At 39.4% G+C, this 27,780-nt stretch overlaps 2 protein-coding genes across 3 annotated transcripts in view; one reads left to right on the top strand and one right to left on the bottom strand.

Moving 5' to 3' along the window:
- Positions 1-34: 34 nt before the first annotated feature.
- LOC139767119 (baculoviral IAP repeat-containing protein 2-like) lies at positions 35-23,341 on the bottom strand. 2 transcript variants are annotated; one of them, XM_071696124.1, is made up of 6 exons: positions 23,215-23,341; positions 12,419-13,397; positions 9,497-9,673; positions 8,657-8,802; positions 6,893-7,856; positions 35-2,666 (listed from the first exon to the last, which is right to left on the bottom strand). In XM_071696124.1, exons 2-6 carry the CDS (start codon positions 13,092-13,094, stop codon positions 2,473-2,475), a joined length of 2,157 nt encoding a protein of 718 aa, XP_071552225.1. In that variant the 5' UTR covers positions 13,095-13,397; positions 23,215-23,341; the 3' UTR covers positions 35-2,472. The 2 variants fall into 2 exon arrangements, with proteins under 2 accessions (XP_071552225.1, XP_071552223.1); XM_071696122.1 differs by lacking the exon at positions 23,215-23,341 and adding an exon at positions 16,607-16,805.
- Positions 17,515-27,780, top strand: part of LOC139767120 (uncharacterized) — a 186,608-nt gene continuing 176,342 nt past the window's right edge. The window contains exon 1 of the mRNA XM_071696126.1: positions 17,515-17,662. The gene's annotated coding sequence lies outside the window, so the exon portion shown is untranslated. The remainder of the gene's footprint in view (positions 17,663-27,780) is intronic.

Here is a 27,780-nt window from a genome sequence, read left to right as displayed (position 1 = left end):
CAATATGTCATCAATATGTATCATAAAAATCATCTAAGTGCTATTTCTTTTATTATGATGACATGAGTACATACAGGTATACACAATAGGAACAAAATAGAAAAATTCCAACTACATACATGGCAGAAAAATAAAATATACACATGCAACTGCTTTCTGTATATCTATGAAACCTTATGAAACAATCAAAATATCAGTGCTTCTGTTTTACAGGTGCTAATAAAATATATTTACAACTGATCACTGTTTAACTATGAAACCTTATGAAACAGGTAAAATGCTAGTTCATGCATTGTCCAAGCGCTGAGTTCATATATGCACACTTTCACTTTCCCAAGCTCGGACATGCAAACCTACATATGCCTGAACGTCTGTGTGCTTATAAAAACATTCTATACAAACTCCTTGAGAAAAAGTCAAATAAAACAGGATTGAATTTAGTTAATATCTATTTACAAAATAAAGTCGTCACTTTTGTTAATACTGTCAAAAGCCTCACATACTACACACAGTATACACATCACTCAGTTTAGGGATTAACGTATAAGCTTTTAAATATTTTCTTGTGAATACAAGTCATTAAACTGTATCAAGAAATATCAGAGATACTGGAATAACGTTAATAGAATCACTACTTGCATTTAAGTATATTCATACAATGATAAGTGGGGTGATTGATTAAGCGAGGTCATGTTGGGAATGTTTAGGTTTCTTCAAAAGCTTTGTAGAGTATGTATCAAATGAAAGAAGCCCATATCAAAGCATTCTTTAACAATAAACCTTTACCCCAACGTCTGTTGTTTACAGCAATCTTATAATAACATTAAATGACACCAACTACCTCACATGACCTCATGCAAACCTTTTCTATCATCCAATGATTAAATGTCATATCAGGAAACTGAATACTTCTCTAATCTCTTAAAGACCATCTGAATCAGACTGTAAACTATGCATAAAATTTTAACAACCCATTGTATCAGTAATATGAAATATCATTTGGATTCTGGCTGGTCTTACAAGGAATGGTGATTCACAGCTCATCTTCATCAAATTAAAGCCAAAAATCCTATTGTTGTCTAACAATCATTAACAGAAGGCTCCACTCAGTTTAGTCTGCTGCATCATCAGTTATAGGAACATTGCAGGAAAAGCTTTATCACTAAACACTTGGTTAACCATAGTCCTATGGTCAAACACTAAGTTAACTAGTCCAATCACGTTCTAAATTTCCAATATGAACGCATACCACTGGAATGAGAATCCATACCAACTTACCTGGTAGGTTTCAGCCCACTCTCAACTCAACATTAGTTTTAGCATTACCACTTTGCAACAAAGATTACAGTATTCCCATTAAGCTTCAAATATCATCAGTCACACATTCTCATACCACTAGGGCTCTTTTCATCTTTAGCATAATTTCTATATTCCAAATTCATGGCATCATATAACCAAGCCTTCACTGAAGAGACCTTTTACCAAAATATGTGAATAAACTGAACTAAAACTATCTGAAAAAAACAATTGGAGATGACTGCAGAAAATCTAGTGGCATGCTCATTTGACAAGAATATATCTATTCATCAACTACTGCATGAAGGCTTTAAAAAAAAAAAAAAAAAAAAAAAAAAAAAAAAAAAAAAAAATCCAGAACCACAATCAGAAAAAGCTTTTGTCAAGGGTAAGACTTGAAATCATATAGTATTAACAGTTAAAACAATTATGTGACGTGAAGATGCACCAGTTTCAGGTCCAATGTTGACAAATCATTTTAACAAAATGCACTCGACTGTAGTGTTCATTTTCTGATGGTGGGGTAGCTTGTTCCATGCCTTCCAAAGCATCAGAATGCAGAGCAAAAAGTGCCCAAACATAAAGTTACTAAAAATGGTGCAATGTTTTTGCTTCTTAAACCATCAAACTATCAGAATCAAGGATATAGCATGATTTCATCTGGTTACTTTGTATACTTAAAAGATCAACTATTTTCTTTTTTCCATCTTTTCTATTTCTTAGAAAATAGTTATGTAAATACGATTAATATGGTGCCAAACTTTCCCTGGAAAACATTCTACGGGTTGATGTGGTGAAAACTTACTGTCACTTGCTGGACAATGAAGCTTTCTCTGTCATTGGAAAAAGTCAGAGAAATACGTTCATATCTGTAAAGTATCCTGTGCTTTCAACACAGGCATATCATAAAAGCCACTTGAAGACACGCATGATACCTTCTCTCCTCGTGCAGCATGGCTGTGAATTCTTTCTTCTTTCTCTCTTTACCTCTTATATCAAACCCTCCTCTTTCAAAGTCAGGTCTTAAAATCATCTGCAAAGCCCAGATTAACATCTTTCTTTCCTTTAACTTTTTCTTTCAACAAAAATTGCTTTCCTGGAGGCACGTTCTGCCCAAGCCATATCAATGACTATTACAAAAAAAAAAGACAAGCTTCATGCTTCTAGTGATTTAGCTCATGAAAGTATTGGCTTGATGGTATACCTAATGTCTTCTCTGCAGATCGGGCACTCTGCAAGAGCTAATGCACATGAAGAACAAGTGACCATGTGCTGGCAGGGCAGGAACACTACATCCATCTCTGCATCCATGCACACTTTGCATGTCCTGATATCATGGATCCTTTCTAGCTCCTCCACAAGTTCTTTAGCTGCAAAGAAATCATAACAAGTCAATAAATGCCAGCAATATAATGTAAATCAATGTAAACAGTGAAGGTGCATAAAAAATACAGCCTAGTATATTAATACAACACTGGTGAAGACATACAGGAGAGTTTCAGGCACAAATATGGTACTACAAGTACTGGCAGTGAAAATGGCAGGTCCCCAGTACTAAACCTGAGAATCAAGAACAAATCAATGGTTCAATTGAGGGGGAAAAGAAGGTGCACTGCAGAAACATGAAGAGCCAGTGCATTAACCAAGGCTGCCAAAGAAGTGTGGCACAGTAAGAATACAAAGCAAAAGAGAGAAAGAGTTTAATGGAATGAATGTAAAGTTGGTCAAGGAAAATCAAGAAAAATACTAACCTTCCTGAAAATACATATGTAAGGACTGGTGGAAATACTCTTGCATAAAAGATGATGGGCACCATTGAGAGCAAATGACAACCATTAGATGGATGGTCAGATTCTCAGGGATAATAAAAAATTCTCTTGGAAGGAGGTAAAACAAATTAGAAACGAGGACTGTGAGAAAAAGTGTACAAGACAAGCTGACAAAAACAATGAAATTCATTACAAACAGAGAGTATATTTTAAAGCTGAATGGGTATGATGGAATGCATGATAACACTACTTGTGTTATAGGATTTGGTCAACAAAGCAGAAGAGGTAAGGATGAGATAAAAACATTACAGAGGCGAGTAGAAAATAAAAGCTCCTAAAGATGGCAAAGCTAGGTGCTGCTGATTTAGTGGAGTAAGATACAAATGTAAGTGAAGGTGCAGCTGAAAAGAATTGAAAAATGTGAATGGAAGCATAGAAAAGTTATGTACAAGTTGGCAGGCTAAGAGTGTCTATTCTGCTACATTAATATCATTATCTACTTGCCTTTCTACAGCACACACACCATAATCTCTTGATATTATTCAAAACCACCTGGCTTGCCCCACTGCTAAGCCTCATAACCTTACTCTTATGAACTTTAACTCTCAACTTCTTTTCAAACACACTCCCCAGACTGCCATTAGAGTTATGTCATTTGTAAACAGCAACTGCCAACCTAAAGCATCAGTTAAATCCACTCTCATTTCAAAAATCCTGCATTGACCTCCATCATTCCATTCACAAACAGATTAAACAGGCAAGGTGACATAGTCTCTGATGCAGACCTACCTTCACTTGAAACCAATCACCTTCCTCCTCACAAACATGCCTTACTCTCCTTATGAAAAGTCCTCTGCATCTGGCAGTTTTCTTCCCAACACCATACAGTCACAGTACCTTTCGCAAGGCATTCCTATCAACCCTATTGTACACATTTTCCTAATCCATGAAAGCCAATTACATATCCCTATTTCTTAAAGTATTCCTAACATATAATTCTAAAAGTAAACATCTGGCACACACATCCTTTATCACTCCTAGAGCCACACTGTTCTTCCCAAATCTGATGTTCCGTGCATGCCAACACCCTTTCAATCACCACTCTCCGAAACACCTTGTCGGGTATACTCAACAGACTTATACAATGAAATGTCTAAACCAGTAGTAGATGGTGGGGGGGGGGTTAGGATCTGGTCCAATCCGGCAAAAATTCCACGGTTCAGAAGATAGTCCCAAAGAAATTCAACAAATTATGGTACAGTTAGTGAAATAGACCTATAATAATGAAGAAGACCTAAATGACTTATGAAATGTACGTATAACAGTTCACTGCTTTTCTCTTTGCATCTTTATTAATCTATTTCACAAACCCCAAATTGATGATGAAATGCCATACTTCCTTGTCTTTGAAAAACACGTTTTCAAAAACAATTTCTCTCAAGAAAAATATGAGAAAAATAAAAACAAGACACAAGTGACATCAGCCCCAATTTACCTTGATAGAAGTATAACTACAAGACAGACCTTGATACCAGGATAATGTCACAGTCTAGTGTTGAAATTTCTTGCCAGGTAGTACTTGTTTCTTTTTATTATATCATGTTATCTATTTTTATCATACTTGGTTAGCGAGTTAGCGCAAGGAAAAAAAATGAAAGAATGGCCCAAACCACCCACATACACATGTACATACATAAACGCCCACATGCGCAAACATACACACCAATGCATTTTGACGTACACAGCGGGGGGCTGGAAATCCTCCCCTCTCATTTTCTTATTTTAATTTTCCAAAAGAAGGAACAGAGAAGGGGGCCAGGTGAGGGTATTCCCTCAAAGGCCCAGTCCTCTGTTCTTAACGCTATCTCGCTATCGCGGGAAATGGCGAATAGTATGAAAAAAAAAAAAAAAAAAATAAACAGACATATACATATACACACACATGTACATATTCATACTTGCTGCCTTCATCCATTCCCGTCGCCACCCCGCCACACATGAAAAATAGCACCCTGCCTTACACGCGAGGCAGTGCTAGGAAAAGACAATGGCCACATTCGTTCACACTCAGTCTCTAGCTGCCATGTATACTGACAGCACATAAACCCCCGTATACAACATTCTAATTTACTCTATTCCTTGCACACCTATCATCCTCCTGTATGTTCAGGCCCCAATTGCTCAAAATCTTTTCAACTCCATCTTTCCACCTCCAATTTGGTCTCCCACTTCTTGTTCCCTCCACCTTTGAACACATATATCCTCTTTGTCAATCTTTCCTCACTAATTCTCTCCATGTGACGAAACCATTTCAATACATCCTCTTCTGCTCTCTCAACCACACTCTTTTTATTGCCACATATCTCTCTTAACTTTTCATTACTTACTCGATCAAACCACATATTGTCCTCAAACATTTCATTTCTTTTTATATCAACAAAAATCCCACCTGCTACTGATGCCCCATATACTTGTACACCTGTTCCACATGTCTCCAGTGGTTCTGAAGATGTGTATATACTTTCATTTCCACATTTATGTGCAGATTTTGGTGGTGTTCATTGTTTAGTGGGACCCCAATAGGATGACGTTACTTACCTCTCCTTGCAAAACTGTTTTACTACAATACCTATCCCTGTTCATAATACCCAACACTCACCACCCTATCATTTAACACATTCTGTAATACTTGAAACTAGTCATTTTCATCTCCTCTTTCCCTATATTTTGCCTATTACTGCTTCCCCAACTGCTCCAAATTTTTTTCCTCAATATTCACCCCCTTACAAAGCATTTTCTTGTTTTCTGAAGTATACAAATTCTATCTCATCCTATTTCTCATTTGTAATCTTTTAAACCCAGCAACTTCCTTATCTAAATCCCCCAATCACTTTCACTTCTTCACAGCAAGTATTGCCCATATGCCTCACTTTTTTCCTTCACTAGTAAATTAACCTCATTCTACTACTTGCTCCCTTTCTCAAACACCTATATCAAACCTTCAACATACTATACACCACTTGCAATGCAATGCTCTCCCATCATTCACTGCCCACTTCCCTAGTTTTGTTTACTCACCCTATGCCATTTACACTATCTTCGTGTCCACACACAAACCATTTTTTAAAACTCACTCACTTTCACCACCCTCTTCCCAGCCATGAATTAAATAAGCACATGAAGAAAGAATTGACAAAATGACAAAAAGAAAAATGTAATGAAATTGTACAATAACAATGGCATAACCAACATCAACCATGTTTAAGGAACCAAGTACTGCACTTCCTTTTTCATATATGCTTGCCTTTCAGCCTTAGTGATGTAGGATTAGGAACGAAACCTTCAACTAAAAATCCTTGATTTACTGCTGCTAGTCTTCACTCATTTACAACAGGATTACATAGAATGGGAGCATTTCCAGCCCCTGTTCCCAACCCCCATCACTGCCTTCTATGGAGGAAGGGAATAAATGGGAAGTATTGTCCCTTGCAATTAAATCTGCACATACATATCTCTGCATCCTTATCTCTGAGGCTATAGGAGAAAGAAAACTGTCAATGTTCCACCAGTACATTGTAGAAGGCAACCAAGTTAGGCAGGAGCCGAGAGCTAAAAATCCTCCCTAACTATATTATCACTTTCTAAAAGTAGGAATGGATGAAGAAACTCAGCAAAACTTCCCTAAAGACCCAATTATCCATTTCTGATGTTGTCTTGCAAAGATGGGAAAGGCAAGCAGGTAAATGAAAAATGAAATCATGCTTAGACATACATGCCATTTCTTGACTATTTTTTTGGAACAAGCCAAAGAAAATAAAAATACTTACAAGATTGATTTGATGTAATCAGCTTCTTATTATACCTTGAAGTAGTTGGACCTTCCATTATTTTCTCACCAGATGCCTGTTCATTTCTCTTCTCAATTTTATCCAATAATGGACCTTTGGTAGGTGGCTTCAGGGCTACCTCCGCAATACCTATTATCTCATCAGCTTCAGTCATAACATCCATGGGCTGGGTCAGAATTTCAGTATTGGCTGGTTCATCTATTTCCATTTCCTCAGCTCGTGTTTCAGGTGACAACTGTGATGCAGATGGGTTTCTACCACTGGAGGTTGAGAGTATAGGTGTTCCTGATGTCTGCTGAGGTGGTGGCACTGAACGTGTATTGGAGGCTGAAGAAGAGAGTGATGAAACTGTGGAGATAGGAGCACTGGAGGCTGATGTACTAGCTGAGGAAGAAGAGTTGGAGGTGGGCACTGGCGTAACTGATGTAACAGTTGAGGATGAAGATACAGAGGAGGTAGATGTTGTAGTAGTAACTGCAGGTGTGGAGGATGTACTTGAAGAGGTAGAAGCAGATGAAGATACTACAGTAGTAACAGACTGTGAAGTGGTAGGTGATGTCTGGCGCTGGTTTTCAGGCTGCAGGGCTTGCATTTTTGCTGCTTGCAGTGATGTTGCTTCACTCTCTATTTCCTGGCTAGAAGCTTCCTGTAAAGTCAGTCTGGTTTCCTCTTCCATGTATTGTAGTACTGCCTCAATGCATGGCTCAAGACTGAAGAAGGGTAATCCAGTCTGTTCAAGCTTACGGCGAAGAGCAGCTCTAACTTTGTCCTGTGGGAAACCCATGGCTACCACTGCCCTAATTATGTCCAATTCCATCAAGTGGTCCAACTCATTCTCACTAACAATTGTCCTTGCTGGTGTAGCTGATGATGAAGGCGTATTTGCTCTAACAGTCTTGGCAGATGGTTGAGAGCGAAGATATTGTGGCCTCTCACGTTGAACCTATAATATATGTAATCTGTTAACACAAAGACGAAGATGAGGGGTATTAGAATATTTTGACTGGAACGGTGTTACTGTTACAAGATCAAGTTTGTTAGAAAATACAAATAGCTATGTGAAAGATGAAGGAATTTTGGTGAAATCTACATGCTCTTGCCAAAAGAAACAAGATTCAAGGAGATGTATTTCACATTACAGAGATATCTCACGATCATCATGACATGGTCAGGAGAAATCATGGAAAGGTCTGAGGGGCATGGCTGTGGATATGGGGTCTGGTTTTGGTGATGTATTTCAAATTATACAGATATCTGCAAGAGCACCATGAAGTGGTCAAAGGAAACCATGTAAAGGTCTGTAGGGCATGGCTGTGGATATAGGATTCTAATTCTGGTGCATTAAACATGACAACTACAAAATGGATTCAAGAAAAAGAAGTTCTCAAGTCTGTTCCTGGAAGAACTTCACTATGCAGAAAAGGGCAAGATATTACATGAAACTCAGTAAGAAACTTGTTAAAAGAATATATGGAAATACTTTTACAGTACATGAGTGGTGGATGAATAGAACAGGATGACTGAGAATACTATTCAAACAAAAAGCATTAATAAAAGAGGTTCTATGATAGAATATGTTTGAGAGATGGGGCCTCAAGGCTAAAACTCCCTCCCCTTACATGAGTAATTTTACATACACACACACACACACACACAAAAATTCTAACCTTATCAATAAATTCTTGTCCTCCCCTTACACAATGAATAATTTTACATACGCACACACACAAAAAAAATTCTAACCTTATCAATAAATTCTTGTCCTTTCTTCAGAATAACGAAACTACAATCAGGGTACCAGCGAGCATGTTCATTCCAAGGCTGGTCATCAGATTCCCAATTACGAAGTCCATTTCCACAATGGAAACAGCGCACATGGTCACTCAGACCTGCAAGAAAGTTCAAGGACTCTTGCAAAAACTGGAATATAAGCATAACACACCTGTATCTAGATTACTGTTATATCATTCACAGTCCAAAAATCTGCCATTTCCTATGAATACAATTGGAAGACTAATGTACCAGAAACTATAGACATCAGATTTCCAATTGAGGGATTTCAGCTTGCAGGTGATTAAACAAAATACAAATGGGAAAAGTTAGGGTAAGATCACACACAGGGGAAGAAGACTTAAACCAATGGAATACATCATAGTCTCCAAATGTAAATATCACCTTATAATTCTAGAACAAAAACCTCAAACACTTAATACTGAGTTCATCCGTAAATCCTACACAGTTATGCTGTGCAACACGATGAAATAATCAGTATGGCGCCCTCACAAAAGTTTAATAGTTTCAATTATTACAATAATTTGAAACAAGTCTAAACACTTCCGATAAATCACATTATTAAACATATTTTTGACAAAGCATTTATTGTATATGTCACATGTGGATGCATTACTTGCATACAAAGACTGATCAATCATTTGTATAAATGGAGCAGCAGTTAGGATAAAAAGAAATTTTGACATCTAAATAGGACTCCCAGTTTTTTTAAAGGGAAACAGAGCTACTTCTGCAATGTGAGGTTTCCAAGACATTGCTATACAGGAAAGAAAAATAGGATTTTCAACATACCACAGTAGAAGAACCCAGCCTCAGCTAACTCTTCAGGTTTCTGCTTCACAAGTTCTGGCCATCTAACAAAACTTGCAACTCGACTATCATATGTCAGAAAATCTTTCCGTTTTGGACCGCTGTGCTGAGGCAATCCCATCCCCTCAAAATTCATAGTCCCCTTCTTTGGAGGCCCACCTGAAATTGAATAATAAAAGATTTACATGACAAATGGGAATGTATGGACTCTAAATTGCTTGATTACTTGTATGAATGGTTGTACAAACCACTGTACACCAAAGTAAAATAATGTTCTCAAGAGAGAAATGAGGAAAAAAAAAAAAAGCTTAAACAGTTCACTGAAAATTCAGAGGGTGAGACTGAGAATGAGGGTGAGTGGATGTGGCCTTTTTACATGTTCTTTGGTGCTACCTTGCTGGGGTGGCAATGCTGTTTCCTGTAGGGCAAGGTGGCGCCAGGAATGGATAAAGGTGAGCAAGTATTAATATGTACATGTGTATATGTATATACACATATACACATAGTTGATATGTATATGTACCTGTACATGCATGTGGTGTGTATGTATATGTGTATATGAGTGGATGGGTCTTCCATTGTCTATTTCCTAGCGCTACCTCACTAACGCAGGAAACTGCATTCAAATGTAATAATATTACTTCACATGCACCTGATAAAGTGAACCAAGCTCTGTGGTTGCAGTTTGGTGGAAAAGAAAAGCAACAGTGTATAATTTAGCATTAACATATTACATTTCAATGGAATTCTTTAGTGCAACTGGTTAGTGGTACAGGTGCACCACCGAATTTCCAGCAACTGATGGTTTGGCACCTCCTATCATTCAGACAAAATTACATGAGGGAACTTGAAATTACCGCAGCTACCAGATTAGTTTACTGGGCGGCCACAGATGGCGTTGTGTGTAGGGCGCGCTTACCTATATTCTTTACACTGCACTTGTTGGTGGTGATAACGCAATTCTGCGAGATTCTTTGCTAGTTTTGCTTAAATCTATGGCTTCTAAGACATGAGAGTATCAATCGTATCAAATGTAAACTCAAGTCAATATCAATCCAAGATAAAGCAGAACTGTTGAAAAAATGGACCGTGGTGTTTTGGTGCGTAAGCTGTGTGACATCTACAGTATTGGTTCATCAACTGTTTATGATATAAAGAAGCAAAGGGAGAAAATATTTAAATTCTATGCAGCCAGTGATTCCAAGAAGCAAATGACGATTAGAAAAACTATGAAAGATGGGAATAGTACTGAGCACGATCGAGTGATGATAAAATGGTTTCGACAGCATCGGAGTGATGGGGTGGACTTGTCAGGTAGCATGATAATACAGCAGGCTAAATTGTTCCATAAAGAACTTAAATTACAACATAGAGTCTCAGTGACTATAGCGAAGGATGGCTTCAAAGATTCAAGAAGCATCATGGAATTTCCATGAATAAAGTGTGCAGAGAAAAGCGGTCTGCAAACCAAAAAGGAGCTGCTGAGTATGCGGACGAATCTGCGAAACTCATAGCTTACGAGCACCTCAGTCCTGCACAGGTGTATAATGCATATGAAACTGCATTATTCTGGCGATGCACTCCTAGGAAAACACTAACAACTGAAGACGAAGAAGACTCCATGGGATTCAAATGAGCAAGCACTGCAATTGCACCCGTCCAAACATATGACACCAATATTTTTTTATTTTCATTACCTCCACCAAGATTATGTTTTAACCTGCGTTTGTTTGTACGAACAAATTTTGAGGGAATTTTCAGGGAAAGTCAGAAATGACACAAGGACCAATTAATAGGATTTTGGGAATGATCCGAATCATTGTCTGGATCCAGGACACAATTACGGAAATATCAATTTTTGTGAATAACTATTGAACTAATAAAAATGGACCGTGGTGTTTTGGTGCGTAAGCTGCCCTACCTGCCATACCCTAGACACGCCACTGGATTCAAACAATCTAAATACAGACTTATCATCTTAGCGTGCTCAAACATTTAATATTTGTTTAAACTAAATTTCTAGCAATCTATAGTATACTTCAGGCACATGGGAGATGTATAATTAGTGGGTTAGAGGTGTGTTGATGAATTATCATTAAGTGACCACAGTTAGTCCGGCAAAATGGTTAATCTGACAAAGATTTGGAACCAAAAGTGCCGGATGATCGGTGGTGTACCTGCACCAGAATTAAGAGCCAAGCAACTGGGAAAGGCTGGAAATGAAAATTACCCACCTTGGAAGAGAGAGGACTGTGGGGTGACCTGATCATACCCTTTTAAGATTTTAAGAGAGACTGACGAAGCATACAGAGGACAGTACCTTCAGAGATGTGGGGATACATCAACCAGAGGAAACATGAAATAAAGAAACTTGTAAATAAGGATGTAAAGAAATACTTTTTTAGCTTATGAGTGGTGGATGAATGGAACAGGATGACTGAGGACACAGTTGAAGCAGATTAACATACATACACTCAAAGTTGGGCAAGAGCAGAAAGTGTTCATGAGATGTGGCCCTATAAATGTAAAGCATACTTCCATACATTACAAACGGGTGATAAAAAGAGGCAATACCAATGGGTTTCGGGGATTATATGGAATAAATACTAAAAGTATAATGTAGGACCGACTCAATATTCCAGAAATCCAGATACCAAAATGTAATGAAAAGAGATAAGATGGCATATTTTCAGCATCTTTATATAATAGCATGTTGAACTAGGTACGGTTATTCTACAAATTTTATCTTTCCACATTCCAAGTTATGGCTAAATTCCTAACGATATCTCTTTAGGTCTTGCGAATTAATATCTCAGATTATCTACCAAGGAAATTCTGTTTTAATAATGTAACAAAAAAGCAGTATACAGCACCAGAATTAGCTAAAGTGAACAAAATACTTACTGCTCTCTGCATAGGAGCCAGGCATATGTTTTGGGGTACCACAAACATCAATGCTCATGGCTTTCTTGGGCTTCTGGATAGTAGCTGTAGCAGCAGTGCTTGGGTTTAATTTTGATAGTATTTCACTCTGTGCAAGTGGAATATTTCCAACAGGCTGACCCCTGATAAATGGACAATGTGGGAAGTGCCTCTGATGTTCTCCTCTTGGTGTATCACCCTCTTCCCAAGCCCCTACAATCCCTCTACAGAAGACACATGCACAATGGTCTGCAGTCCTAAGATAGTAAAACCCATCATGTGCCAAATCATATGGTTTCAGCCAATCCACTGGCCAATCAATAAAAGTTTCCAAGCGTTCTTTCTCAAACCGCAGACTATCATATGATGCAAATACTTTGGTCCGAATTCCATTCTGTGCAAGAATAAGTGTCTGAGCAAACTTGCATTCTGGCCTCTTTTCCTTGTGAAGATGGATAACGTTTACAGATGGGCCGATCTCAGCAGCATCAATTTCCAAGTCACATGTGAAACATTTCAAAATATTCCCTTTCTGTGTGTAATAGAAACCAGCCCTTGCAAGTGTAGCTTTCTCTACATTAAAAGTGTTATCACCATAAGTATTTACACGGTATTGCTCCCCTGACAGGAGACGAATATTACGATTTGCATCCCCCATTGCTGTTTTCTTTTACAACTGCAACAAATTCTTCCCCAATGTGAATTGTGACAAAGTGGCACTTGAGTATTTCAGTTTAAGAGTAAACACAATTTTTTTTCAGTATTTCGATAATTTGTTTTTCAAAAAGTTCTGCCAAACAACAGTGTTTTAAAACAATGATAAGCTAAACTTAATTCAAAAACACTACAGCCACGATTAGTGCAGGTAGTCTGAGATGCAGAGATAAATGTGTTGAATCTATTCTCTAAACATATCCCCCCAGGCACCCGACCACCATCATGCATCTACCATTCATCGTATCTGAAAAGAAAGAAACAAAATTAGCATTGAAAACATTCACTTTATGATAGCTTTTTTATCCATACCAGATAGCAGAAAAGTCAAACAAATATTCTCTTTTATTGTAGATTCTTGATCATGACTATGAAGGCAAAAGCTTGATAGAAATAAAATGGATAATTTTGGACAACTGGTGTTCTGAGCATCCATGTAATGGCAGAATAACACCAAGAAAATTGGAAAACAAAAATGATCAAAAACTCTGAATATGCTGTACTATTCAATTCCATGTGCATTAAAGAAAACTTGCTCCCAGCTTACACTTATATACATATATATATATATTATCATATCTGATTACTGTTTATTGCGTCAACAATGTAGTGCCATGAAACAGACGAAGAAAGACCCATCCACTCATATACACACATATATACAAATACACACACATACATGTATATATATGTACACATACACATATACACATACAGTCATACTTGCCTGCCTTCATCCATTCCTGGTGTCACCTCAACCCATAGGATAAGCATCGCCACCCCCTCCATCAGATAATGCCTGGAAATGGACAAAAGAGGCCACATCCACTCACACTCAGGCTCTAGCTGTCACATGTAAGGCTAAGTCATTGGAAGTACAATCTCGTCAAAGAATTAATCACTCTAAAGGAGCCTTCATTTCACTGCTACTAGAAGCAGTACAGCTTTGGACTGCAGAATCTCTGAGGAAGGTCTGGGCAACACCAGAGGTGTTCCACTGAATTTGGTCATTACTTGCATTATCAAATGAATTATCAAATGAATAAATGTTCAAGCTACAACACTGCCAGGCATACACATCTCCCTATCTATATCACTGATGCTCATTCCCTTTGGGAATTCCCATCAAGGGGTGGCCATGGCAAGAGAGTCTCCACTTATCCGTCATTACATGCCTCCCTTGCATACACCTTTTCATTCCATGCATTCTTTCTCTGTTTCTCTCCCTAAAGGTATAATATAAACATATCCAGTTACAATTCCGAATAACACATGCAACATGATATATTCATTATATTTATATTCATACTTTGTCGCTGTCTCCCACATTAGCGAGGTAGTGCAAGGAAACAGACGAAAGAATGGCCCAATCCACCCACATACACATGTATAAACATACATGTCCACACACGCACATGTACATACCTATACATTTAAACGTATAGTATGTATATATATACAGACATATACATACATACACAAGTACATAATTCACACTTGCTGCCTTTAATCATTCCCATTCATATGTTTGTGATGGCAAAATACCTGCTGTTTTAATAATTATCTGAATGGTACAACTATCATCCCAATATGTACAAGAATTTTTCATATACATTCCAAAACATGCATTATCAATACCTTCTGTAAGTGGCTCTGAAAAATCCAGTGCAGCGACTGGAAACAAACTTGCAAACTATCTCATAATTACCACAGTTCATCATCCCAAACATAACCATTGATTCTAAATCCCTAAAAGCCTATAATCATCACTTCTAATTGTAAGCAATGTACCTACCATTTCTACCTGTCCAAGAAGAGACTGTAAATGAACTAGTACTTTACTGAAATATCCTTAAATTACCGAAATTAAGTTTCAAAAACGGTTTTGATTGCCAATTAACTACAACTGAACCAACAGGATTTTTTTCCCCACCCTGCAGGTTACAAGAATTCTTTTATCAACTTTTGGGGGATCTGACCTCATATGAGGAGCTCTTAAGAGGGAGCTACAGACCTCAAATAATCTACTCCTGAAACAGTCGCCTCTGCCTCAACTGCAAAATGTATGTCTATCAATACCTGTAGTGTCATCACACAAATTGTTTCCATACCCTGCAGCCCAAACTTTTTCCATACATAGTACTGGAAAGTATATGTGAAAATGTCAAGGATGGCTGTATGAAATCTATGCCCTTATATCACACATCAATTTTTCCAAATATGCTGTCACTCTCACAAGATAAATATTTCCAATGTAAATCCATTAGTAATCATGTTTGGGACCAAAATATTTAAAAAATTTTTGTGCTACTCACTTGGTATACCTAGATACTTGTGCATTACCTTCCAAGATTTGCAGTAGTGCAACATGTTTAAAGGGTGTGCAGTACTGGTAGAAAAGGTCAATTTGTTTATAATTTTAATCAAAACTATGTCCTCTAGTTAAACGGACTGAAGATATTTCAAATAAAAACTTTGCCTCCAGTAAGCATGGAAAATTTGAGTCTACTCATCTAAAGGTTCATAGCAAAACACATTTTTTTTTAATGTCCAAAACAAACATGTCAAAAAACATTTTTGGGTGGGTACTTAGAATAATCAAAGCTTACTATGGATACTGAATAATTCTCTTCTACAATTCTAGTAAAATATTATGAGAACACAAGAGTTCTACAGTGTAAGTTGAAAAAAATTTTTACTCCACAGTAACAAACATGTATAATAATGGCGAAAATTAGGAATATCAGGAAAAAAGTGGATTAATTATCATTGATATAGGTAAACACTTAAACAGGGTTTAATTAATTATCAACCTAACCCTAAGCCCCAAGATGAAGCCATCTACTGCTAATAATACACAAAACTATAACAGCCAAGCTAACCAACCCTAAGCTGGGTAACACTTGATAGATTAGGAACTATTACCTGAAAATCTGTCACTATATTTGAGACAACCATGTTCTTCACATACATAAACATCACGGCAATTTTATAACAAATACAGCGATCATGAGTTCTGAGATTAGCATATCCCCATCACCCAGCTATTCCTACATGTGGATCTTTAATGACCTTCAGCTTCAACAATCGCCACATACTTTTACCAGCTCTCCTTGAAAAAAAAAAAAAAAAAAAACCTACAACCACTTATGTATGCATTGGGTCAGACTAATACGGTGAAAAACGTTCTGTTCATGATATCTGATCGCCCTCGTGGACCACCATACCCCAAGAAAAGTAGACACAGTAGGAAAGATGCGAGTGCGAGTATGAAACCCCGTGAGCGTGATCTGCTCTCCAGCCAGACGCCCAACTCCATTTGCAACGCAGTCACCTTAATCGAGTGGAAGACACTACCTCGTCATTGGAATATTCACTACAATGGAGCTTAGCAGATCTCACTTCTAATGCCTAACGAGGAGATGACGCAACATCAAGTTTTCACACTGTACTTACTGTACGGTAGACAACTTCCGCGAAGAAGCGACAATATGGCTAACACTATCTTGCTGCTTTGCTGTGGTGTAGTATTCTGGGAACTGACTCACACCCACAGTTGTCAAGTCGCTCAAAATTAACAATTCAGATCTTACCATTACAAGTTTACTATCATCTTATGAACATTCTAAATTAGTAAAAGTTACACATAGGATATTAGATAGCTTTAAAACGAGTTCTCTCTATATATACAAACAACTACGTTATAATCCTTATCCAACGAGAGGCAACTGTTATCACCGCGTTCCATTCCCCTACTGCCAGTAGATTATATTTTTGAAAGGTTTAACCTACCATTAGCCATCATCTTTATGGACATCAGAGGTACTTCACAATAATCATCGATGTACCACACTCACTTCTACTAAAAAAGAATACGAGGACATACAAATACCGAAAGTTACAACCAAATTTGTTTCGGGAAATTGGTTCAAACTACAAAAAAGCTTTACAGACGGTTACCTTATTTATGAATTTCATTCATATAGTAAGACTATACTATGAAAATGGAAAAGCCGCAACAAAATGAGTTATCTATGGACGATAAGATGCTTTCACTATATGCCAAAGATTAAAATTAGTAAGAAAAATATAGTGCTAAAATACGATTCACATGAACGTAATTCAAATATATAATTTACGATTATTCATACGAGATACACACTAATTACACATATATAAAACTACAATTATAGAAATGGATAATTGCGAGCACACAGGGATGTGTGTTAAGAAGTTAAGACAGGGCAGCCCTAGCGTAAAGTCTCCGCAACACATATAGTAAACACTAAACTTTTTATAACCCCCCCCGAAGGACTGGATCTCAAAGATCGCACTCATTTTGGATCTGGAAAATTATAAAATCCTGTGGAGTGGGAATATCCTTAACAAGACAGCTCCTCGCTATCGGCGGAAGTGATCCTCTTTCAGGTTAAGCACTAGCAGGCGGAGGCTGCACCAGAACCCGGCTATACCTGTGAGAATTTTACACCTAAATGGCAGCTTCAGAAAAAGGTAAGATAAGATAAGATACAACGACATAACAGTATATTAAGGAATATCTTGATCCAAGAAAATGTTAGGTGAGTGTAGCAACAATGATATAATCACACATGTTAAGAACTAATAAGAGGATCTTGAATTTTCCTAATGGAGGGTGAACATTAGATAAGTTATTCCTTGAGTCGCTTAAAGAAAAAGTAAGCTGAGATGGTTATGATTTGCTATTCGTCATACCACTGTGTTTACTGATAATGGTGTCAGCTAGATTTTGATATTCCATAGTTTCGGTGAGAATCATGAGATCGCTATGTGTAATGAATATATCGAAGACGTACTAGTCTACGTCGGTGTATTAGTCCTTTACCTTTTATATTACTGTATTAAAGGAGAAACCTAGCTAGATAAGCAATTATATAGTGAAATTTAATAGAGGTGAGATGAGTGTTTTGTGTACTATAGCCAAAGATGTAGTCACAGATAAAGACCCATAAATCCAGTATGCTAGATGTGCTTGCCAAGCGCTTGAGACAAGTCAGAGCGTAAAACAGGTTTAATATTGTATAGAATACGAACTGATGTAGTGTTTGCTTTGCTTGTAACCAAGACAGGTGAAGTTCCATCCTAATTTTTGACTCGTTACACTTGCAAGCATTGAAAGTAATCATAGGCTACGCTGTTTACGACGTAGCATGTCAATGTATCAAGTGTTTACCTCACACTAGTTTTAATAGAATATGTTTAAATAGAAGCACCAGAATACCTCTCTCATACAACAGTTTGTGCTTTCATCGATTTTGCGAAGCTTTTGAAGCTTGAAATGATTACATCCTGTTCAAGAAACTATAACAAAGGGGTACACAAAATTATTCAAACAGGCCAGTGCTATGGTGTTGCGTATGGTACTACTAGAGTGTATTACAGTTGGTTTAAGAAATCTGAAGACATCATTCCTGTGATTGTGTCATTGTACACGCTGCATACTTTTGGTTTATGGAAACATTTTAAGTATATATAAATGTATTCTGAGTCAAATGTCCTGTGCCTATCAGGAGTGTTGGGAGACGTCAGGATCAGGTGTTTACTTTAAAGAATGTGTAAGAAATAGGGAAACAGGGATTTGTGCGAGGCATTCATGGATGTGCAGAAAGCACGTAAAAGGGTTGTCAGACATACATTGTGAAGGGTGTTACGCATATAAAGTGTGTAAGGAAAGCTACTAAGAGCGTTGAAGACCTCAAGTTGACTTAAAAGAGTAAGGCATGTCTGAAATTAGCAGAGGAGAGTGAGTGGCTCCAGATGAAGGTGGGTCTGCGGCAGGGTGTGTGAGAGTAAATGTGGATAAAAGTAAGGTTATTAGGTTTGGCAGTGGAAAAGGACAGGTTCTTTGGAGTGTGAGTTTGAAGGGAGAGAACTTGGGATAGTGGATTTTTTTTTTAAGATAACCATGCAAGCTGAAGTGAGACAGGATGCATAAAAGTGTGAAGGTCTTTGTCGCACTGTGGATCGTGTGGAAAGAGATTCTGTGTCTGTGAGGGCAAAGATAGAGATTTTTCATGGCATAGGAGTCCCATCGGTTTTGTATAAGTGTGAGGTATGGGCCCGGAAATGAAATGTTTGAGGACAAATGTAGTGTGAGGAAGGTCGATCGAATAAGAAATGATAAAGCAAGAGAAAGGTGTGGTAGTAAGAGGAGTATTTAAGAGACAGCTTTAGAGGGTGTGCTGAAATGGTGTGGACACATGGAAAGGATGAGAAAAGAGGGCCAAAAAGGAAATCATGTCGAGGTGGAGGGAACAAGAAAAAGAGGGAAACCGCTCTAGAGGTGGAAGGATGGAGTGAAGATGCTATGCGTGTGCAGGACCTGAAGATGCAGGAGGGTGAGGCGTGATAGGGATAGAGCGAACTGGAGTGATGTGTTATACAGGGGCAATATGCTGTTAATGGGCAGAACCATGGAATGTGCAGCGGTTAGGGGAAACCACGGAGTGGTCTTGTGGGGCCTAGTTGTGAATCGAGGTATGTGTTTTCGGCGTGTTATATATGACAGCTAGAGAAAAGATGAGTTGAATAATTCATGTAAGTATAAGCATTATTAATCATGTAATTTGTTGAATAATTCAATAATTGAGGCCCCTGTCCCTTTGGTGTACCTCCTAACACCACAGTCCACGAAAGATGAGTTGCAGTGCTCAGTGTATTCTCTTCTATTTGTGGCAAAAGTAGATTTACCAGTTTCAGTGTTGCTGGCAGGAATTTCCTGTTCGTTAACAGTTTTAAAGGGTATGTATTTTGAGTTACAGAAAAAATCATGCATGAAATGTCTAGAGGATATGAATAATAAAACCACTACCTTTATTCAGTTCACAAACAAATTATCATCAGCCGGTCAAGATGACACTTACTTAGAGGTAAAATAAAGTATATACAATATCTATTGGCTATAAAAAAAAATATTCTCATGCGTCTTTTAGTTTCATTTTTTGCCACAAGTAATATTTCACATCCGCAAGAGAGAAATGCGATCACCATCTTGTCAAACCTTGTAATGGCATCTTTCACGGCAAACAGTCGCACCATATACTATTATTACCTTCCACAGAGCATCTCTATCAACTCTGTCATATGCCTTCTCCAGATCCATAAATGCTACACACAAATCCATCTGTTTTTCTAAGTATTTCTCACATACATACTTAAAAGCAAACACCTGATCCGTACATCCTCTATCACTTCAGAAACCACACTGCTCTTCTATCGGATGCTCTCTACATGCCTTCGCCCTCTCAATCTATACCCTCCCGTATAATTTCCCAGGAATACTCAACAAACGTATACCTCTATAATTTGAGCACTCACCTTTATCCCTTTAGCCTTTGTACAATGGCAGTATGCATGCATTCCGCCTATCCTCAGGTACTTCACCATGGGCCATACATACCCTGAATATCCTCACTAACCATTCAACAACACTGTCATCCCCTTTCTTAATAAATTCCACTGTAATACCATCTAAACCCGCCGCCTTGCCGGCTTTCATCTTCCGCAAAGCTTTCGCTACCTCTTCTCTGTTTACCATACCATTCTCCCTAACCCTCTCACTTCGCACACCATCTTGACCAAAACACCCTACATCTGCGACTCTATCATCAAATACATTCAACAAACCTTCAGAATACTCGCTCCATCTCCTCACATCATTACTTGTTATTACCTCCCCATTTGCCCCCTTCACCTATGTTCTCATTTGTTCTCTTGTCTTACGCACTTTATTTACCTCCTTCCAAAACATCTTTTTATTCTCCCTAAAATTTAATGATACTCTCTCAATTGCCCTCTTTTTCACCTCTTGCACCTGTCTCTAGACCTGCCTCTTTCTTTCATACATCTCTCAGTCATTTACACTTTCCATGCAAAAATCGTCCAAATGCCTCTCTTCTCTTTCACTAATAATCTTACTTCATCCCACCACTCACTACCCTTTCTAATCTGCCCACCTCCCACCCTTCTCATGCCACAAGCATCTTTTGCGCAAGCCATCACTGCTTCCATAAATACATCCCATTCCTCTCCCACTCCCCTTATGTCCTTTGTTCTCACCTTTTTCCATTCTGTATTCAGTCTCTCCTGGTACTTCCTCACACAAGTCTCCTTCCCAATCTCACTTACTCTCACCTCTCTCTTCACTCCAACATTCCCTCTTCTTTTTTGAAAACCTCTACTAATCTTCACCTTCGCCTTTACAAGATAATGATCGAACATCCCTCCAGTTGCACCTCTCAGCACATTAACATCCAAAATTCTCCCTTTCACGCGCCTTGCAATGAACACGTAATCCAATAACGCTCTATGGCCATCTCTCCTACTTACATACGTTTACTAATTTATATCTTTTTAAACCAGTTATTCCCAATCACCATTCCTTTTTCAGCACAAGTCTACATGCTCTTCATTTCCATTTACAACAGTGAACACCTCATGTACACCAATTATTCCCTCAACTGCCTCATTACTCACCTTTGCATTGAAATCGCCCATCACTCTAACCCGGTCTCGTGCATCAAAACTGCTAACACGCTCACTCAGCTACTCTCAAAACACTTGCCTCTCATATATAATTCACGTGTATTACATAGAATATTCATACTTAGAACCCTCCTCAATAAATGACTACATGGCAATGACTGAGACAGCGGTAGGTCGACCAGTCACACACTATGACACAGCATTTCCCCTCCATTTGATTCATGACTTTTCACTACAGTTGAGGTTGTTGCCGGAAGTCGCCATTTGAGTTCACAGGCCAAAATTTTCTACTTGTACAATATAATCGTACGTCTGGTAACGCTGCTCATGGGACTCAATGTAATGGTGTAGGCACTGTATTATCATTACTGGCAACGCTGTCCATCGGACACATTATAATTGTGTAGACACTGTATTGTCATTATTTGCATTGCTGTCCATCTTACACATAGTAATTGTGTAGACACTTTATTGGCACGCTGCCCATCGGACAAATTGTAATTGTGTAGCCACTATATTATTATGCATATCCGTTGTCTGTTGCCATTATTTCATAATAAAAGCTGTGCTTCTAAATTTGTTGAAATGTGTAATTAGAATGTAAGACAACTGTTTCGAGTTATATACCCAGCAAGTTATCATGTTCAGACCGTCATCTGACCCTCGAACATTCAAGAGAGCGTCAGCAGATATCACAATGGGTGTTTGGATTTTTCTGTAGCCGTGGTTTTACCTAAAGCTTTTCATTTTCGTCTTCTTCTTTTCCAACTCCCTATACACACTCAGGCAGTTTATTGTGGCAATATTCAGCAAAAATTGTTCAGGTAACATCGCTAGCGGATTGTTTGTTTACACTAGAATCGCTGGGCTGGGACGATGGTTCTCGTTGCAGTGTGAACACAATGGATGGGTTGGGGAAATCCAACCAACAGGGAATTTTGTATCCCATTGAAAGTTCACTGCCAACTCTGTGGTCTAATGATCCGTACACTTATTTCTAGTTTAAAACTTTATTTCCGTATTATATTGCAAGTTCCGTATAGCAGTTCCACATATATTCGCTCATGTACTAAGCTAGTAGTGCTTATACAAGGCCGGACCTGTAGCTTATGTTATCACTATTGCGCTGTTTCTATTATTATGTTCTTGGTTATTATCTCGGCGTCCATCCAAACACCATACAACTGCTGAACAACATTGTTGATATATCTTAGAGCTGTGATAGTTTTACCAAGGTCTCTTGACAAAGTTTCATCATTCCGAAAGCCTGATGACTGGACATCACGCTCGCTGAACCGTCTTGTGTTTCTTCACTTTGGCTGTCATCTTCACCACTTTTTATCTTTCTGTCACCTTTGTATTAATTCCAAAAAATACACTGGAACTGAAAGTACCATTTTCTTGTACGTTGACTGTTCAGTACTGTGGTGGTCTTACCAAAAAATACATTTTTCATCAGGAGAAATTCGCTTGGTTGTTAGTGAATCAAAGACCCTACGACATATCATCTAACTTCGATGCCAAAAGTAATTGAAACTCACCAGTTCAAGAACGAAATGCGGTGCTATGCACCAGCGTTTCTACTACGTAGCACGAAGTATGGGACTCAAATGAATTCTGTCTGATACCACGTCACATGATACGACGATAGTGTGTCGACAGTTGCATCATAGAAAGCTGGCCATGTGTCTACATGGAATTAACCACTTGACTCATGGGTAACATAATCAATTCAAATTATGCTAAAGGCAGTAAATATGCCGCACACAGTCAAATGATCGTCCGGCATTAAATGCCTACCCAGAATTATGAAATATGGGAGGTGGTGTACTATAATACAGCATTCGGCATCTCTCGTCGACGATGACGTCACAAGTCCGGCCGGCCTTCATGTTTAAGCGTTAAATTACTCACTCTTTTCTTACTAGCGACTGCCACTGGCATTACTATTATGTGTGACAGTGTTGAAAGGCTGGTTGTTCACTATTCAGAATGGAAACGAAGAATGGACTGTCTCTCTTGGTCAAAGGCAATTAGTTGGACTGCGAGAAGGGACAGGGCTGCTCAGTCTATTCAATGACAACGAAACATTGGACGAATGTTCATGGTATTACACCTCAAACCTGTGCTGTACATAGAATACAGCATTTTTTTTTTTCATTATATGCAATTGGTGTCCATACACCCATAGGATCAAACACAACCATCATTTTCAGCCCTCAACATGTCAAGTGACCGAAAACTTTACCTAAAATGATGAATCACTCATTGTGCATTATGACTCCCTAGGGCGTCTTGGCGAACGACAACGGCCGAATGAAAAAAAAAAAAAAACTCGCAATGGAGTTTATCAGTTACCTTAGATGAAAATGTTCCATCCTTTGTGAGCACATATCTTCAAAAATATACCTTCCTGGATACAGCAGTCAAGCCAAGCTTGGAATACAGTGTCTCGAGATTGTCTCGTGACATATTATCCAAATTAAAACACGTCCGTCACTGCCAGTGTGGCGTCGTGTGGTTATGTGATACTTTGCAACACGGCCCACCGGATGCCCTCATATACACCGCAATCATACCTGCCGACATATTGTGTTAGCGTCAAGGTAACTTCAAAGTGTTATCTGGCTCCGTAATCTAATGCTGATAAGGTAAGACGTATCCAGGACATTCATTAGTGATTTGTCAGTACTAAGACTGAAGTAACAATGCTCCTTATCTCTGGAATACGTAGCGAACTCTGCCCTTGACTGGTGGTGAAGGCGATGGTGATGGCGGTAGTGATAATGGGAATTCTTTTTTTTTTTTTTTAACGTTGGAGGCTTCAGTCACGGACAGATGTCCACATGAAGGCCGGACCTTATTTGAAATGTTAGAGAGGATCATGAAAGGGAAAAAGAAGAGACTATATTTACGGATTTTGGAGGAAGAGAAGAACCCATCTTTTAAAATGTGCCAGGTCATTGTTATTGGGAAAGACTTGAGAAAGTATAGAGTTCCGAAGCCTCGGGGTGTAGGGAAAGAACAGATATAAATAGGCCCAACTTTAAGTTGTCAGTGTCCACACAGTATTCAAGTGACGCAGCAGCGTGGTTTAGCTGGTGGTTGTGGGGGGGGGGGGGACACTAGCAGCCAGCTCTCGGGATCAAAACCAAAATGATAACTATAGAAGAGAGAAAGTAAACTAACATTGCGGCATAGGGCAAGCGGGTCAAATGTTCAAGTAAGCCTAGGAAAGTTTGAATGTCGGATCGCTTTCGACTCACTTCAAGTAAGGATGTAAGAGCCGTATTCCATAGAGGGACGAATCAATCCTTTGTGTAAACCGAGCAACTGTTCACAAGCAAAAAAATCGAAATCTAAACCGGATTTCCAGTTTCTTAGAGGCGGACTTAGCTATTTCTGTAATGTAGCAGTAATACTAATGTTGCGGTAATACTAAGTGTACTCACTGAGTCACGAGGTGGCATGACAGAACGGTCAAAGGAGAGATGACAGTTGTGAGGAGTTTCCGATAGAAGGATGGGTCTTGGAGGCATTAAACTTAGCCAGATTTCGTCTACCCCTCTTTGAGATATCCTGACCAAGTCTGAGTTTATTGAAGAGGTTGTGTCGAGACCAGATGCAGCTCGTGTGAGGGAAGAAGGAGCAGAATTAAAGGATGTGGGGTAAATGCAGTGTTGAGTCGTCAGCTTATGAGAGTACTTGGCTATTTGTGGAAGAGAGAAATTCGGTGATAAAAGGAGAAAAAAGTGTAGGGCACAAGAGAGAACTTTGTGGTCACCGCTCTTGATGGCAAAAGTGGGAGGGGGGGTAGGCTAAAGTACCAGCAACCACGGAAATAGATCGGTCAAAGAGGCGGGTAGATATGCGGGAGCTAAGTGAGGGAGGGGAGCTTAGACAAGACCTCCCCAATGCCAAACCCTGTCAAAAACTTTGGATATGTCAAGGGCAACTATTTTAGAACTCTCCAGAATCTTTCAGGGATGATGACCAGACATTAGTAAGATGGGAAAGGATATCACCAGTGGATCTTGCCTGACGCTCCGGAGCCATAACTGCTGATCAGAGAGAAGACTGTGAGATTCAAGATGTCGAAGGACATGGGAGTTAAGGAGGGACTCAAAGACTGGAAGCAGTAGATGTCATAGCAACGGGACGATAATAGCTCATTGCGTTAGGAAAGTCACCCTACTCAGGGATGGGATGCACCAGCTCCTGCTACCAAGGGAAAATTCTGGTTTTGTAAACAGAAACGTGTCAGACAAGCTAGCACAGGTGCAAGCTCAGTGTCTGGGTGTCATTAGTGTTAGTAAAGCTGGAGGTAGTGGTGTTTTCGGTGGTCATGACGGAGGTAATGATAGTAGTGAGGATGATAGTGTTAGGAGGCCTAACCGTTGTTAGGGGGGTGGGAGTGCAGCGGCTGATGACGACAAACACAAGACGATTCCGTGACACAACCGGTTATTAATCCCGGTGAGTTCCACTCCGTTAACATGACGACCTTACTGACAGAAGGCAGTATGACGGGAATGATGGTCTCCCCTGGAGTGAGGAGGTCTTCGACGGGAGTGTCCTCCTCATCGGTAAAAGACGAAGATATTGTCATGCCGAAGTGACTGTTCCCTCGCAGGCAGAGTCCGGTAACGCCGCTACACAACTCAACACAGTAAAATATACATGGCATCACTGTAACAGCTGTTTTGAATACCCCCCACAGTCCACAAATAGCATAAGCTATTTTTGAAAACACGGATCCGCTTCAGAGGCCAAAATTCAAAACACGGATCGGCTTCAGAGGCCAAAGTTCATCTCTTTTGAGCAGCTGTTGTGGTCATTAGATCTTATCATTCGTATTTGTAATGGGACACCAGTCACTGAGGTGGGTCTGGCTTCACGAATCTATCGGTCACAATAGAATTTGTGTTACGACGTACCATTTGCAGAAATACCTTTGAATGTACCCAATGTCCCATCACCTCGCACCTGGTGCTCCTCTTTCCCTTTATAATACAGTAATACTTCGGTTTCTACCCCTGGCTGCTTCTGTTTGCGTGTCCTCCCCTTTTGCTAGATAATGCAACCCTCGGCAAGCTCCTGCGTCAGGTAACTAAAGCACGCAACACTGAGTGAGGCAGTTGCCAGTGCGAGAGAGAGAGCGGTTGTAACGTCTGCTTCTTGATGTATATCGCCAAGCTTTAGAACTCACCTGCCCGTGTTTTGTTTTCCACAGTAACCCGCCCCTTGTTAGAATGGCACACGTTCCACCTACCGAAATGAAAGCTATTCTTTTCCCTGTGTCCTTCTCTTGGCCTCAAGGCTTCTGTCCCTCATCGATAACTGACATAACGCCAAACGTGTGCAGAGGGGAAGTACAGAGTTATCAGCTGTCACATTAAGATCACCACTGATAACTGTTATGTACGAGAAATACTCACGAATAATGTTTTCTTCGAACTAACCCGTTACAGTATATATCTTTGGCCTTCATCACGTAACTAGTCCCTTTATCTGGACACCATATGATCCTGTTATGTGGTTCACTTCCGTCTTGGCCACAGCCCCACTTACTTGGGCGACCTAGACTCTAGACTCTTGTATTTTCTACCCCTTGAGCACAACGGGACGATCCTGGAGCACGACTGTGAGCACCTTGGGTGTGATGGCCACGACCTGTGATCATGTCCTCAAAGAGTCGAAGTCAATTGCCCGGTTGATAATCTTTCGGTACGGTGAACAGTGTGGTCGCTTCAGCCACATTCCCTTGATACGTTATGAACGATACTACATAGAACTCGAGGAGTGTTGCAAGGAGACGAGGGGTAAGGAGTGACCGCTCGGGACGGAGGGAAAGCCCCAACCTCCGTCCCAAAGATTTTCTTGGACTGGACGAAGATAAGCCGCCAACCGTTGATCATCGTCTTTCATACTCACTTCCGCCGTTGTCTCGGGCCTCCTCCAGTCTCTTGTCGCTGGTAATATAATCGCTGAGCGTCCCATGGGAGAGAGGAAGACTATTCTGTGCACACACTGCCTTCCTCAAGCGGCATCATCACACGTACGAAAGGAATGGAAGCGGAGGTACGGCTAACATCTTACTCTACGAG

This window comes from Panulirus ornatus, chromosome 59 (assembly GCF_036320965.1).
Source record: "Panulirus ornatus isolate Po-2019 chromosome 59, ASM3632096v1, whole genome shotgun sequence".
Taxonomy (NCBI): domain Eukaryota; kingdom Metazoa; phylum Arthropoda; class Malacostraca; order Decapoda; family Palinuridae; genus Panulirus; species Panulirus ornatus.
This window is presented reverse-complemented; position numbering and strand designations above follow the sequence as displayed.